General features: G+C 43.2%; 2 protein-coding genes across 2 annotated transcripts in view; one reads left to right on the top strand and one right to left on the bottom strand.

Annotated features, from left to right (window-relative positions):
* The window catches only part of myh11b (myosin, heavy chain 11b, smooth muscle), a 39,988-nt gene extending 33,267 nt beyond the window's left edge, over positions 1 to 6,721 (bottom strand). Inside the window, exons 1-11 of the mRNA XM_062532698.1 lie at positions 6,383 to 6,721; positions 5,880 to 6,036; positions 5,233 to 5,260; positions 4,722 to 4,827; positions 3,257 to 3,349; positions 3,086 to 3,149; positions 2,309 to 2,407; positions 1,783 to 1,926; positions 1,004 to 1,099; positions 730 to 848; positions 333 to 485 (exon numbers count right to left, since the gene is read on the bottom strand). Of these exons, the coding sequence (XP_062388682.1) occupies positions 333 to 485; positions 730 to 848; positions 1,004 to 1,099; positions 1,783 to 1,926; positions 2,309 to 2,407; positions 3,086 to 3,149; positions 3,257 to 3,349; positions 4,722 to 4,827; positions 5,233 to 5,260; positions 5,880 to 6,036; positions 6,383 to 6,721 (1,398 nt within the window). The remainder of the gene's footprint in view (positions 1 to 332; positions 486 to 729; positions 849 to 1,003; positions 1,100 to 1,782; positions 1,927 to 2,308; positions 2,408 to 3,085; positions 3,150 to 3,256; positions 3,350 to 4,721; positions 4,828 to 5,232; positions 5,261 to 5,879; positions 6,037 to 6,382) is intronic.
* Positions 6,722 to 9,573: 2,852 nt separating this feature from the next.
* abcc1 (ATP binding cassette subfamily C member 1 (ABCC1 blood group)) overlaps positions 9,574 to 16,430 on the top strand; it is a 38,674-nt gene continuing 31,817 nt past the window's right edge. Inside the window, exons 1-8 of the mRNA XM_062532697.1 lie at positions 9,574 to 9,713; positions 10,801 to 10,977; positions 11,231 to 11,356; positions 12,126 to 12,263; positions 12,447 to 12,572; positions 12,693 to 12,754; positions 13,494 to 13,625; positions 13,854 to 14,081. Of these exons, the coding sequence (XP_062388681.1) occupies positions 9,666 to 9,713; positions 10,801 to 10,977; positions 11,231 to 11,356; positions 12,126 to 12,263; positions 12,447 to 12,572; positions 12,693 to 12,754; positions 13,494 to 13,625; positions 13,854 to 14,081 (1,037 nt within the window). The 5' untranslated portion in view covers positions 9,574 to 9,665. The remainder of the gene's footprint in view (positions 9,714 to 10,800; positions 10,978 to 11,230; positions 11,357 to 12,125; positions 12,264 to 12,446; positions 12,573 to 12,692; positions 12,755 to 13,493; positions 13,626 to 13,853; positions 14,082 to 16,430) is intronic.

The raw sequence follows: 16,430 nt of genomic DNA, 5'->3' as shown, positions 1-16,430 counted from the left end.
GATTCTCTCTCTCTCTCTTTCTCTCTCTCTCTCTCTCTTTCTCTCTCTCTCTCACGGTCTCTCTAATTCTCTCTCTCACACACACAGACAGACACACACGCACAGTACATGCACACACAAACACAAAACACGCACGCATGCACGCACGCACGCACGCGCGCACACGCACGCACGCACGCACGCACGCACGCACGCACGCACGCACGCACACACACAAAAACAAGCAAGGAGCACACACACACACACACACACACATACACACAAAACAAGCATATATGCACATAGGCGCACACTTAAACAGGACTTTGGGGTATGTGGAGTGACCACCTTACCTCAAAGATCTCGAAGCCGGCGATGTCCAGGATGCCGATGAAAGAAGACCCGGGACGTTTGGTCTTGTCCAGAACCTTGTTCACACGCGCCAAGATCCATTTGAACATGCGGTCATACATGGCTTTTGCCAGAGCCTCAGTAGCAAAGTCGGCCTATTAAAAAAAAAAAAAAAAAAAAACACTGTGAGATATTAAATCTCTCTAATTGTCAAATGTTTCAACATCACGTACTGTAAATATAATAAGTTCATGTTTATATTAATTTATTATTTAGTTCAGTGCAATATTTGATTTCAGTTTTATTCTAACTCAGTGACTATTCAGTGTTAACCATTCGGTATAGTTAAACAATACTGCCCTTTTGATTGTATTGTTCATCACACTCCATGGGACCCACCTGTTCTTTGGTCTGTGCCTTCTGCACCACCTCTCTACCCACTTTAATCTTGGGGGTAAGCATGGCCTTGGTGAAGTCTGTCAAGTTGATGCCTTGCAGATGACAAACCTTCTGAGCCGCTGTGGGTGTATTAGCAGAGTATAAACTGAATCCACAACTACTTGGAGAAAACCAAAAACACTCTTGGTAGTCCTATTTTATGCCCCACCTCACACAAAGCATTGATCTTATGTGAAACTTGGCTGAGGTTTCTCTCTGCCGCGATTGTCTGTACCTGTGGTGTCAGGCATGGCCGCCTGCTCCTGGTTCTTCTCCTTCTTGAACTCAATGTTTCCAATGTGCAGCACAGTGGACACCACCTTCAGCATCCCTGAAGATGGAGGACGGAGATGGCCAATAGAGAGAAGGGATGACAACACAAAACGTTGTACACTCAGCTGAGCCCCATTCCATTGTATTTTCATCGCACCATAATAAGGTATGGAATGGACATGTCTTGGAGATGGTTGCGACCACAAAGCCCAGCTTGAACTTGATCCCTTATGCTGGACCTCTCTTTGCACTTTGTACAACTGAACCTTGCTGCTGCTTTTTCTGAAATCCATGCACTTTTTCTTTGTGTACTACAGTAAGTGTTGTTACCCCTGCTATTTATGTGTGCCTGTTTTGGCTTCAGTCTTGTGATGTTGTGTTGTCATTATGTGTGTTATGAGCATACCAAAACACATTCCTATCAACTGTATTTCTGTTGAAATGGCTATAATAAACTTGAACTGGAACTTGTTATTTATTTTGCTAATATTTAATTTCCCTATTGACCTTTTTGGCCATAGTTCCAGGTATTCATGGGTTTCATCCGGTCCTTTTCCACAGGTGTATAAAATCAAGCACCTTTTGAATTATGAATGCAGTCTGCATTGTGCTTGATTAATACACCTGTTGAAAGGGACCTGATGAAACCCATGAATACAGTAGGTCCTCTGTAAGGGGTGGTGCAGTAGAGATGTGATGTGGAGTAGTGAAGTGTAGCAGTGCTATTTGAATATAACCCACCAATTCTCTCGTCTTCGTTGAAGCCCAGGACGGCCATAGCCTCCAGTGTCTCCTCGAACATCTCGTCGTCCTCTATGCCCGGCACCATGACATGGCCAAGGTTCAGGAAGCGATAGCTATTGAAGCTCTCAATCAGCAGGTCCTCTGTGGAGACATCAACCTTCAGTGCATTTAGAATATATGCACTATATATATACAGTATGTACTGTAGATGTGTGTGTGTGTGTGTGTGTGTGTGTGTGTGTGTGTGTGTGTGTGTGTGTGTGTGTGTGTGTGTGTGTGTTTATGTATATACACACATACACACACACACACACACACACACACACACACACACACACACACACACACACACATATGTGCATATTGATGTTCACTTGCAAAAATGTATTCAAACCACTGAACATTTATATTGACATTTGAATTTGCTTTCATCTTCTGAGATCTCTTACTGTAACTTAAATACAATCTGCATTTAAATGTGTCAGTGTGTTTAACAGATGATGGTAAAGGGTAATCAGCACACCTTTCACCTTGTCCTTGGCCCCTGCCACCATGAAGTAGAATATGTGAAAGGCCCTCTCGTTCTTTGCCTGCCTGACACAGCGGGACTTCTCCAGCAGATCTTTAGGCGTTCAATAGTTAAGGGAAGATGGTATGATAGAGGCATGTCTCCATCCGTCCTCTAGCATAATGTGTTCTCTACAACCACACCTACCTCTGGACATTATTCATTTTGCTCTACCTGCCTTGAGACCTGCTGCTATTCACACACGTGTGGATGGGAGGGCTGTGTGTGTTTGGGAGGGAAGGGAGGATGTCAGACTAAATTGAATGAGTCTTTTATTATTTATCCTGTGTGTTTGTGTGTGTGTGTGTGTGTGTGTGAGAGAGAGAGAGAGAGAGAGAGAGAGAGTAAACTGTGTGTAGGGATAGGAGGGATATCTGATATATCTATTGATCATCATTTATTTGAAAAGCACTGACCTGTAGTGGCACCTTGAATGTTGTTGTGTTAATACGCTCGCTGTATTCAATGCATTGCCAATAACTATTCTATTCTATTCTAGACACATAAGCCAGGTAGGCAGAAATCAAGTGACTATGAAATCTATAATGTTGAGCCAAAAGTAGTGCATTGCTATTTATGAATCCATGACACACTCCTAAACAAACGTATGCCCGCCAGCGCTTTGTGTGAGGTAATGTAAACACATTAGGTTCCTTGTGAAAACAATATCTTGAAGCAAATCAAATTTGAGAAGAATGACATGGTTTGCTATATGAGGTTCTTTGAGGATACATGTATCAATTGTGGCCCCAACAATAAAGCCAGTCACGTCAAAGTTCAAACGGATGAACTTTCCCTTAAGGAGAAAACAAAAAAGAAAATCAAATAAATAACTTTGAATGCAATTTATGCATTAATCCTGGTTACACAAGTATGGTTTTTTTTTTTCATCTATGAACTTACAAATCTGGAGGAGTTGTCATTTTTAACAGTCTTGGCATTTCCAAAAGCCTCCAGAATGGGATTTGCCTGTAAAAGCTGTTTCTCCAACTCTCCCTAAACAGGACAGATCCTCACAGCATTATGTGAAACAATCAACAGTGTGCATCACAGAATGCCCAATTCATCACTTTATCATATGCCTGAGATGGCATACAAATACATGTTTTATTTTACACAGTGCAACTACTTCTGATTAAATCCTTGTGATCAAATGTCAAGCATCAGCTATGAATCTCTAAACAAAATAGGGCTAGTACTCACACAATCCCAACCAACAATGACATTTGTATTTGCCTAAAAGAAAGCATTGCGTTCCAACAAACACATACAGTACAGTACAGTACATGCAACGACAGGACAGGACACTGTAAGGGAGACAGTACAGCAGAGAGGATGCTGAGCAGAAGGCCCTATTGCTGTCCTTTTTGTTCTCCCAGACTCAGAGTACCCACTGAGCTAAGAACAGCAACACTTTGATAACTTTGTCATCAAATGACTGCAAAATAGGATTACAAACCACAAATGAGGTCAGACAAGTCAACATATTTTTTTTCCCCCTGCCGGTTGCATTTCACAAACAGGATTACACCTCTTGCAATCTAGAGACAACACAAATGCATTCAGCCTACCTTACGTGGATTTGGTCACTTGATTTGATTTGCAGTCCTTTTTAAAAGTCATGTGATGACAAAGGTGGTCAGGACAGTGTCACATGTGACAGGATTGTGACACAGGTGACAGTTTATGTACACTAAACTACCAACAACTACAAACTAGCCTATACACTCAAGAACTACCTCTGTCACTCCACTACAAATCTACTATCACATTCCAGTGCTTTACTTACGTATGCCAGTTGACTTTGCTACAGTATTTGGAGAAAAATGTCATTGTTCATTTTCATTTTAAAATGAGATTGTACCTTTTTGTGACTATTTGTCCAGATTCAGATAGTGTCTCAGACAGAATACACAAAGCAGAAAGCACCACCACCAGACATTACAGATACATTATGGGCTTTATCCATACCTTAAGCAATCCACCAGTCGCCTGTCACACAAAGCTTACTGTCAATTTCAAAACATCCATCCACAGTGTCTGTGTGTCTGTGTCTGTGTCTGTGTGTGTGTGTGTGTGTGTGTGTGTGTGTGTGTGTGTGTGTGTGTGTGTATCCATAAATCTGCTTTTTGAATTGTCATCAGACCCACATTGTTGGATCATACCTTAGCAATGTTCTGCATCTGTAACATTTATGTCCTTTTGTACATTTATTATGAATTGCGGACATAAATAAAGTAGTTAAAATGTGTGTGTGTGTGTGTGTGTGTGTGTGTGTGTGCGTGTATGTGTGTGTATCTGTGAGTCTTTCATTCTTTCATTTCTACTTAAACAGTAACTCTTGGGGAACATTTTGGAAAGGAGTGACGTTGACACTCACAGAGTCCTTCTTGGTCTTGTGAGAGGACGCCACCACTGCCAGATACTGAATGACCTTCTTGGTGTTCTCTGTCTTCCCAGCTCCAGACTCTCCTCTGCCACACACACACACACACACACACACACACACACACACACACACACAGGGCATTTCAAATGGAAATGCTACCCAGACTGTTTAAATTCAAACATTCAAAATAGTTAGGACACCCATCAAGATAGTTCCCTCTGCAATTACTTAGGACTGGTATATGACTCTCTCTCAACACTTCTTTAAAACCTCTAATCTATTTAAATGCATCCATCCACCGTTTATGTCAATGACAGCTGTGTATAATGTAGAGGCTTGAGTTATGATGTGATGTTTGACTATTCAAACGACCAAATTCAAATCGTGTAATGAACATGAACGAGGGCATGAGAGAAGCAGAAGTCTCTCTGCGTGTTGAAGGTGACGTGTGCGTCGATCGGACACAAGTGCAATTTCCTCTTTCACTCACGTGCAGAGAATGGACTGGTCATCGCGCTCTGTGGGGGGAGAACAGAAAGAGACATTCTGAAAACTCTGTCTGAAGGACCACAAGGACGGGGCCAACTCAAGCGTGGCTCCTCAAAGCAAAGCAAATAGGGCCAAAACAGATTAACAGGAGTCCAGTGAGTCTAAAAATGAACTTCGCAGATTGTCATCCAAAGGAAGGACAAGCATTGGAAATTTAAAGGGGTCTGAAGGACCACAGGACAAGATTAACCTTTCTCTCTCTCTCTCTCTCTCTGTCTCCCTCCCTCTCTCTTTCTCTCTCTCTCTCTCTCTCTCTCTCTCGGTCTCACGCTCTCTCTCTCATATTCTTTCCAAAAATAGAGGATCTAAAGAGGCAGCGGGGCCATGTATGGCTATGCTGAGAGCGTACGCTGTACCCCACTACCTGTGACGGGGATTTAGGAAGTGGAACTTGGATGACGATCACAGACTGGCCATGGGAAACCTCCTTTTACTAAATGTCACAGGGTCGAGGGCTGCACTACAATAGACTGGATTTTCTGCTTCCACAGCAAGGAAAGAAACACACAAGACGTAATCAAGTCATATGACCACTGCTAATGGCCAATGGGATATCTACATAGGCCATTCTTTCACTGATCTTCGTACCTTGCATCATGTTCCTGTAAGCATTGTCCGTGATGGAGTAGATGTGTGGAGGGACCTCATGACGCTTCTTGCCCTTGTACAACTCAATGATCTTCTCGGAGTAAATGGGCAACATTTTGTAGGGGTTCACCACCACACAGAACAGGCCTGAGTATGTCTGGAAGAAGAGTAGTGAATGCATGCTCAGCAAAATACAGTTCACACGCTACACAGGATATAGAAAGGATGGCAGGGAGGTGTACAGTATATAATGATGTCTATCACTAAAAGAGATCGTGACATTACGACTGATGACATTTCCTAATTAATAGCAGGACGCTATTAACAGGTTTATTAACAGTGCCTACTGTTCACATAAGAAACTGTGCATCTATTGTATGTATTGACACCAGTTGAATAGTTAACAGGAAACATATATATTCACTGTTCTCAGCAGTCAATGGTTTGAAGTGGGGCTGGGAGGCTTCATATACAAATGAGAATGCGTACATGTTTTTACTCACATAAATAAGCCCTGAGAAGTACCTCTCCTTCAAGTTCTGCAGCACCGAGGCTTCGTTGAGGTAGGTCAATGCCGCCATGTCCTCTGCCTTGTTGAACTTAGGTGGGTTCATCTTCTGGATGTTGTCTTTGTGGATGGTCAACTTCTGCCCGTTATCCAGCTGGACCAGGACATCATCGCCCTTCTCCTCCTTGACGCTGGCCGACTCAAAGCCATCTTTCTCCGACGGGATCCACACCAGCTTCTTGGCAGACCAGTCTGCTTGGCCCAGTCCACTTGTTTTGAAGTCTTTGTCCCCGAAAAGGAATTTTTCGCTATCATCATCTGGTTTCTTGGACATCGTGACCTCTTGACCTGCCTATGTGCCCAAAACACAAAACAAACAGGACAATATCATGTATGATCTTGCTGGACAGAGTTTGGCTTATATCAACAAGGACTTCACTTCAAGTGCCCAGAGATACGTGTGCAACTCATACTAAATCCAATATAATATTCAAATCAGCAGAGCCACAATAAGACAGTGATGACTACAGTATATGATGACCAAATAAGGGTAGGTTCTACACTGTTGCTCTTCCTCTACTGTATTGAGGATACTGGGCAAGCATCCATCTAAGTTATTCCATATAAGGCATATGCCATGTGTCCAAGACAAGCCAACGTCTTTCAATAATAAATTGAAGACAATAATAATTATGATGAAAAACTTTGACTCCATGTAACAGAAAAAATGTAAGCTACACATTGATGATCATGGAAATTGATGATGCCTTGATAAAGTAATCAATTAATGAATGGACACTAAAGACACATCACCAAGAAAGCAGTATCATAACAACAAAATTACAATATGTTTTCACTGTACAACATGATAGGCTATTTCAATCTTGCAATTATCCTGTGGTATATCACTGGTGTGATACTAGATGTACTCTACTTATTAGTTGATTACTAAACTGAAAACCACTAATTTTATTTTTCATTGCATACACTACATATCTGGTAATTGTTGAAATATGAAAATATCAACTAACTAGAAATAGCATACAATCAAGATGAATGGCCTACAGAATAGAGAGTATAACAGACAGATTAGAGAGATGCATTTACCTGTCTATGTTCTCTTTGCTGGGTGCTGGTGCTTTGGGTCTCAGCTTGGACTGATCCTCAGCTGTGCTCCTCTGATGCTCCAGGGCCATTTGCATGCCTTATTAACTATCTTACATAGATGACTTCTGCAGGTAGGCGGGACAAGCTTCAGGTCCATTCCTATCACTCAACTTTCCAGGAGCCAATCCACTCTGCTTACTGTAAACTTTTCTTGGTTGGATGAGGTCACACATAAGTATGCAAATGTTCAAATCATGAGTTTGATAGACACCAGTTTGCAGCAATATGGTTTGAAGAGTTATTAATGTGGTCTTTTTCCATACTGTGGCTGTTTTGTCACCGCTTCTTCCAGTAAACTACTTTATGCGGTAACACTTTACAAAAAGGATACACAATTTAGCATTAGTTAGGTATTAGTTAAGCATTAACAAACACTTAATTCATCATTATCAAGTATGCTTTCAACATTACCCACAGATTAACAAATGTGCTTTTCATTAACAGAATCTTATTTAGTAGGCGTTATCAGTGTGTTTTTCTTTGTTATAAAGTATGAAAATGTGTACATCGAACTCAAGCCATAAACTAACTCATAATTTCTAATGTGTACATACTGAACTCATGATGAATGTGTAAAGTGTGGTAAAGGGTTACCATACAGCGTGTGTGTGTGTGTGGGTGTGTGGGTGTGTGTGTGAGTGAGTGAGTGAGTGAGTGAGTGAGTGAGTGAGTGAGTGAGTGAGTGAGTGAGTGAGTGTGTGTGTGTGTGTGTGTGTGTGTGTGTATTGTTTAATCATGTCTTTCATACAAAACATTGATGCAGGATGTTCAAATGGGGAATTTATTTGGGAGTGGCTCTGAGGTATATCTCAACAGCACATGGATTGTGCTTTGCCTTTGCAAACATTAAGTTGCACTTGAGATAACAGTGTGGTAGACAGTTCTATGAACTCACTCTATACTAGACACACAGGGGAAAAAATATGATCTGCCAGCAATTTGGATTTCGCCCAGCAGCTCAGGCTGAAAACCTGCACATCTATCTCTTCTGCTTCCTGTCAACATTTGCTGGGTCCAGTCACAAACTGGCTTATTCACCAGGCGCACCCGGATTGTTGATCTGATTGGGTGAAGGACTATCCAAGCGTACAGAGTCATTTAAACTATGACCATTGGTCATGCCTCTTGTGCAGTAGAAATAAAGCGGACTCCCCAGACTAATATTCAATCTTAAAAGATTGAGCTTAGTATGGATGGAGATAGCCAGACTAGGAAAAAATATTAATTAGGACAATAGTTTTAAATGAAGGTGAGTGTCACCTACATTGAGGGCAACCCCAACCTTGTCGGCCTAGATGTATGAGATCTAGTTGTAGCCTATGTCTAACCAAGTCAACCATTTTCCAGGGCAATATATTTTGGCTTGTGGAATACTTTGTGGAATCACTTTATGAATACAGCACAATACCATGGAAACTCATCCTCTAACATGTTGTAGCCTACACTAATGCACTCATGTTGATCGGCCTAGATATATTCTGACAGCCTGATAAGTCTTCCCTTGTCTTTGCGGATAGGCCTAGTCTAGCCTACTACCACCACACAGTAGTAGGCTAGGCCTACTTGAGGCTATTGATTGTTAGGCTTAAATGTCAGGATGAGAAATGAATTCCATTGACAACAAAATATACAAATAATGACTTGACAATTTGACTCTGAACTGACTTTCTCTGAAAAAGGAACTGAACTACATAGGCTACTACAACCATTTGTACTAGGCTAGGCTTTTTGATTTATGAACGACATTGTGATATCATAAATCCGATTGTTATTTCTGGTAGTCTAATATTACCCCAATGTTTTCCTTGTGCTTGTTGTAGTGAGTGTTGTCCACGTTAACGTAGGTCTATCTAAGATTAATGAAAAAGGAGCCTTGACATAACCTTAAAAGACACCCACGCCGATCCGGGAGGAAATTAAACCTCTGATAGACCGTGGAAAAACAAACTTGTGTAAAACTCACGGTGGCTTGCTTTACTTGCGTATAGCGCCCCCTATCATATAAACACCTTTCCGTCGCTGTATTCGTCTAGAACGCGGAGAGAAAGCGCTGGTTATGAAACCAAGGTTGCTGTATTCATTAAATGTTACGATAATTTGCAGTGTGGCGAATGGGTATTGACAACTTCTGCAGCGTGGACGGTTCCGATCCATTTTGGGTAAGTTACAGTCTCGCTCAATTACAACATTTCTTAAACGTTATCAATGTCAGCTGTTGCCCATAACACAAGTTTAGCAAGCTAACGCTGCCTAATGCCTATTATGGCTTTTGCTAGCCATGATGCTAGCGATATGTTTGCCAGGCCGTAGCCGCCGGTGTTTTAGCTTGCTAAGGACGGTGATTTTCAGGAATGGATTTTTGTTGTAGTAGTAGCTGATTTCACCAGATTCTCCATTTAAACGGACACTTCACTCGGGACAATATTATGACATTTAGTGTAGAGACTAATGTTACTATTGCACCTCTACTGAGATAAGACCTTCACAATTTTTGTTAACGTTGTAGTTGTTTTGCAAGAGGTAACGTTACGTTAAGCTTGGCTAACGTCAATAACGTACTGTTAGTTGCTGGCTAAGTGACATGTACGTGCTTTAAGTAAGTTTTCCATTGCTGTATGGTGAAGTTACCCAGCTAATGCTACTGCCCAGTATGATCAGTTGCTGTCCAATGTCTTGCCATAGCTAGGTGCGAGATGGAGCATAACTGAAGAAGTAAGCCGTCTTGTCTCATGATACTCTGTACAGTGTGTACCGCTACCTCTAATTACTACACCTATGTTACCTATTTATGACTGATGACAAGTACTCTTGCAATCACAGACTAAGTAACTAGTGAGTACAAACTTTTAATTAGCATCCAAATGTTATTTGTTAAGGACGAATCAAGGAACTCTGTAGTACTGTGGGGTCACATAACCCCATCACTGACAAAATACGGCCTAACCAGCGACAACACGTCATGGTTGGCTCAGCTTAAAATGTCTTGCTGCTTGACTGAATCTAAGCATTGAACAACACTTCAGACACTCTTAAAGATACTTGGAGTCTTGGACCAAGAGAGAGAGAGAGATGTGATGTGATGTGTTGGGACAGAGGGGAGAGAGAAAAGTTGTTATGCTATTTTATGTTGGGTTATTGAGCCATATGGATATTGTACTCTGTATCATGTAATACAACTCATGAGCTCTTTTATCTTTGACACACAAGAGAATATTGGTCCTGATGACCTCCTTCCTTTTCCTTCAGGACTGGAATCGTACATGGCAGTCCCACAACCCAGACCTGACGCAGTGCTTTCAGAACACTCTCCTGGTGTGGGTCCCCTGCCTCTACCTCTGGATATCTGCGCCGTTCTACTTCCTATACCTCAAATATAATGATCATGGATACATTTGCATGACCCACCTCAACAAAGCCAAAACTGTGAGTTTGACACCCACAACTGTTCATGGGTCGAGGAAGCATGCTTCATGACATTCATACTTTATTCTTATTTTTTAGAATAATTCTGCCTTTGATCTCTGAGCCATACTTTAAGAATCGGTGTTCTTGTGTGCTTGGTAAAGCAACATCCTCCCACTGTATTTCCTTCAGCAGGAGCAACAGGTGCTTGACAGTTTTGCTGCTGCTAGTGTTTGAAAGTCATACTGGGTGTTTATGCTCTATGTTTCCTTAGGCATTCGGTTTTTTACTATGGATTATCTGCTGGGCAGATGTGTTCTACTCTTTCTGGGAAAGAGGCCAAGGACAGGCCCTTGCGCCTGTCTATTTAGTCAGTCCCACGATACTTGGCGTCACAATGGTGAGGACCCCCCCCCCCCCCCACCCCCACCCCCAAGTCAGCATGCAAATTTGTTGTTCATATTCTAACTATACTGATCTATTGTTAAAGTAAATTTTAAATTTTAAAATGTACATGTGAACAAAGGCACTTGCTTTGACTTCCTTTTCAAATTGTGGGAGTATTTGAGTGTGTGTGTGTGTGTGTGTGTGTGTGTGTGTGTGTGTGTGTGTGTGTGTGTGTGTGTGTGTGTGTGTGTGTGTGTGTGTGTGTGTGTGTGTGTGTGTGTGTGTGTGTGTGTGTGTGTGTGTGTGTGTGTGTGTGTGTGTGTGTGTGTGTGTGAATTATGTGTAAGTATGTGAGTGTATTATGTGTGAGTGTGTATGATGTATTCTGTGTGAGTGTGTGTGATGTATTGGTTGTGGTGCCACTACATTGAGAGAACAATGAGGTAGTGCCGGAGCCAATACAGGAATTTAATCCGTGCCCTTTTGCCACCAAAGAGATCTGACGGAATTTGGCTGCAATCCTGTCCAATTTAATTCAGGCCTCAATCACATAAGAAAGCCTTGAGGCCATTATTAGTGGGAAGGAGCAGCCCATGTGCTCATGATGCCTTATTTATGCCTTGTTTTGTCTAATTTTAGACTTATTACATTATTGTTTGGAACAGGCTCCTCAGGAACAGGTCTTGTTTGGTCATTGTAAATGTGTGTGTGTGTGTGTGTGTGTGTGTGTGTGTGTGTGTGCGTGTGTGTGTATGTGCCTGCAACCTTTTCCCCACTCGCAGTTGCTGGCAACATTCTTCATCCAGTATGAGCGGTTTAAGGGGGTCCAATCCTCTGGCGTGATGCTGAACTTCTGGCTCATCGCCGTGGTTTGTGCCACAGTGTCCTTCCGCTCCAAAATACTGCAGGCTCTCAATGAGGTGAGACCCTGGCAACCCGTAACCCACTGATCTGTGTTGTTATGGCACCAGTGCAACATGCAACGTGTTCAGCAGATCATTCTCTAGAACCGTTGACCCCATACGAGACACCATAGAAATGTCGCTTAAGCATTTGCTTTGGAGACTGACGTCCGCTCTTTGTGGAATTTTTCTCCCCCACAGCCCTCCACTGTGGTGGTGTTCAGATACACCACTTTCTACATCTACTACACCCTGCTGCTCATCTCTCTTTTCCTGTCATGCCTCTCCGACCGGCCTCCTCTCTTCTCACAAGCCGTGAAGGACCCGGTGAGTGCCAGTGGTTGGTGGCAGCTTTGATAGTGACCGGACCAAGTGCAGGTGCTTGACCTTCATTTTTCCCCCTCCATTTTCAACACTAAACGTTTCTCACATCTTTTGAACTTGCAGAATCCATGCCCAGAATTTGGAGCCTCATTCTTGTCAAAGATTACGTTTTGGTGGATAAATAAGTAAGTAGGCATTTGATTTTGAGCGGTCGTTAGGATTGCATACGTACATCAGTCACAAACAGAGAATCCTTTTGTTGTCTCTGTAGGAAACCTTGTGTTTGTTTAAATTGTGCTATATAAATAAAGTGGATTGGATTGGATTGGATTTGGGAGACATTAGAGTCTGCATTTGCTTCAGAGTTCAATTTTGTTGATGTTTTGTTAATTTGATCATAGAGAGATCATTGATTAAATGTGTCTAAAGCCCTATTCGCACGGGATTAGTAGTACCTGTGGACCTTTGGTGATTTGTGATAATTGCGGAGAATGTCTGAGATCTTAGTCCCGTGCGAATGTGCCATATCTGTAATTTGTAAAGTAAAAATTCCGCCGCAAATTACCTACTATATTTCGCCAAACACAGACGTCCGGTGATAATACTAATCCCGTGCGAATCTGTATCTCAGTGATTGCTGTTGCAATTGCATATCTTTTCTACTTTCTGTGTTGTTTTCAGACGTTAGCATACGACATATCCGGGTGTAATGTCAGTGAAAATAGAGTAATTTACAGACTTTGCTTATCCCGTGCGAATGCGCTGCAAGTAACACAGAGGTGGGGCGATAATTTGAAAATGACCGGAGGTCCACAGGTAATACTAATGCCGTGCGAATAGGGCTTAAGTGTATGTTCCTATGTGTGTGTGTGTGTGTGTGTGTTCCGGGGGTAAAGTGTTTGTGTGTGTCTATCCCCTTTGTAGATTAATGCTGGTGGGCTTCAAAAGACCCTTGGAGGAGAAAGATCTTTGGTCTCTGAACTCAGAGGACCGCTCTCAGAAAATTGTGCCGCAGCTGGCGCGGCGTTGGGACTCGGAGTGCAACAAGGTCAAAAGGTCAGACCGAGGTCTTTCATGTTGTCCGTGTGTCTTCATGAAAGCAGTCGTGTATGACCGTAAAGAATACAGCTTTGTTGTGTTGTGTCTCATTCTGTCGTAATGCATTCATCTGTGCACGCATCTTCATCGAGTTCCATGGTAGAGATTTTATTGCCACAAGAGTGGTAACCTAACCTGCATCCATTTCCTCTCATCTCCCTCTCCCTCTCCCTCTCCCCTCCTCAGGCCCTCAGAGAAGACCCTGTACTCCCCCAAGAAGCCGCCGATGGGCGAGAAGAAGGACGGGCGTCCGCTGGAAGAGTCGGAGATTCTCCTGGTGAAGACCACGCAGAAGACCGGCGAGCCCTCGCTCTTCAGGGCCCTCTGCCGCACCTTCGGCCCCTACTTCCTGGTCAGCACCGTCTACAAGATCGTCCACGACATCCTCATGTTTGTGGGGCCCGAGATCCTAAAGTAAGTGGCGTCTGATGTAACTTGATTAAACCCTGATTAAAGGCCATGATGGCTGAAACATGCTTTATTAGGGGGTGGACACGGCGGATGTGTCCCCTTCAACATTCAAAATGGTGGTGTTTGCCCCTCCAACATTGTCATCTAAAAGATGAATAAATGCCAGCGACCGAGACAACTCAGTTCTAACTACTGACCAGTGATTCTAGCGGCGGGCTACAGCACAATAAGACATGTGCACAGGAGAGAGAGTGCACAGGGCATACAGGATTGTTGCTTTCTGGTGGTAGATTGCTAATCATTGAGGAAAAGTTTGCGGTTATGGATATAATAAACATTCTGAAAACAAAAGGAACTGCAGTCGCACGGTGCAGGTTGTCAGACGGCACAGCAAAGAACATTTTCAGACAGCAATATTGCACGCTTTGTAGCTCAGAGTAATCTACCTACTACCTAGCCCCAAAACGGCACTGGCCCACCGACCATTCTCCTGACTCACCCGATTACCACTCTGCTACTGATCAAGGCAGTGAGGAGCAGGATAGCAGTGGCGGACTCTTCTGTTGCTGTATCAGCAGATGAGAAGGGCCTCAGCGTGCCACTGACGTGACTGGCTAGGCTCACAGGTTGGTGAGGGAGAATGCTTCACCGTAGCCAGCTAGTTGAGCACAGGGATTCTATGCTTTTGTGAGAAAGCACGCCATTTATGAAAACAAGAAGTTCCCTGGCAGACCTTTACAAAGTGTGACCGCCGTGTAAATCATCATAAATAACACCAAACACACCTGGCTTTTACCCACTCAAGCACAGGAGCGTGTGATGACGCAGTTTGAGAACCACCGCTTTCACGCACTGACGGCTAATGCTCTAAGCTGGAAATCTGGTTGGATAGGCCAACATTTCGTTTTTTTAACACTATGATGTCCACATGAAAGGTCATTTCTCTTTATAAAAACATTCATATTTATAAACATGTTTTCATGCAGATGTCTGGGTAGGCGAAGTAACAGGTCATACTGTACATGCTTGTTTTAGGCATAGTGTGGGGTGGGGCTGGGCTTGGGGGCGGGGGTTGTAGGGGGGCAGTATCTCATTAACACACATTACAGGGAGCATCTGAAGGTGGGGAGTTTGAGCCCAGATTGCCACCATTGTTGCCCCTGAGTTAGGCACTTAACTCAAGGGGACTGTCCCTGTAATTTAGAGTAGATTAGATTAGATTCATCTTTGACATTGTGTTGAGTGCAAGTACAAAGGCAACAAAATACAGTTATGTTCTAACCAGAAGTGCAAAAAAGCAGAAAAGTGCAGTTCACTGGATAAGAGCATCAGGTAAATATATTGTAATAATGTAAAAGGAGAGAGAACTGGTTTGACTGCCTATTGCCAGAATGTATTAGAGGGAGTAAGGGAGATTGTTCCAGAGAAGAGGGCTCAAGTGGGCATGTAACAGGGTGCCTCCTTAGTTTAGTATTAGCATGTAATACTAGATACCCCCCCCCCCCCCCCCAACATACCTAAAACACACATGCATGGTGTTTCACCTACCCAGTCATCTGCTTGAAAACGTTTAACTCAAAGGGAAATGGACAACACTTTGATAGGTTTTTGTAAACAGAAATTACATTTCATGTATGTTGATGTTTTAGTGATTCATGATTACAGTGAATGGGGTCAGCGCTGCTGGGTGTACATGATCTACTGGCTGGTCTTTTGGTAAAATAACAGTGCAGTGTGGACCCCACTCTCAATTTGTAACCCCCCCCCCCTTCCCCCCTTTTTCCCAGAGAGGATAGTATGCAATAGCAGCTGTACAGTGGTTCAGCGTGTTGTCAAGGTCAAGGTCAAGGTTAGATTTATTGCCATATAGTGAAGATACACAATAGGAATGTTTTACAGCCATTCACGTATGAATATGGTAGCCGTAGCCTTCTCCCAGAGGGGAGCATTTGGAAGAGGGCGGAGCCTGGATGTAAAGGGTCCTCCATGATCTTTCTTGCCCTGGTGTTGTGGAGTAACTCCAGGCTGGGTAGGGTGGTGCCAATCACCCTCTCAGCTGTGCGGATCACCCGCAGCAGTTTGGCCTTGTCCTTGGCTACTGCAGCGGGGAACCATGTGATGATGGAATGTGTGATGATGGATTTGATGATGGTAGTGTAGAACCGGGTTTGTATTGACTTAGGCAACCTGAATTTATTTAGCTGTCGCAAGAAGAACAGCCGCTTGTGTGCCTTTTTCAGAAGGGCCAAGGTGTTTAGGCCCCACTTCAGGTCACGGGAGATGGTTAGCCCTAGGAAGCGGCAGGACTCTGCAGTGGCCACAGGTGTTCCCCGGCATGAGGGGTGGGGGCGG

Source organism: Sardina pilchardus, chromosome 3 (assembly GCF_963854185.1).
Source record: "Sardina pilchardus chromosome 3, fSarPil1.1, whole genome shotgun sequence".
NCBI classification, from domain to species: domain Eukaryota; kingdom Metazoa; phylum Chordata; class Actinopteri; order Clupeiformes; family Clupeidae; genus Sardina; species Sardina pilchardus.
This window is presented reverse-complemented; position numbering and strand designations above follow the sequence as displayed.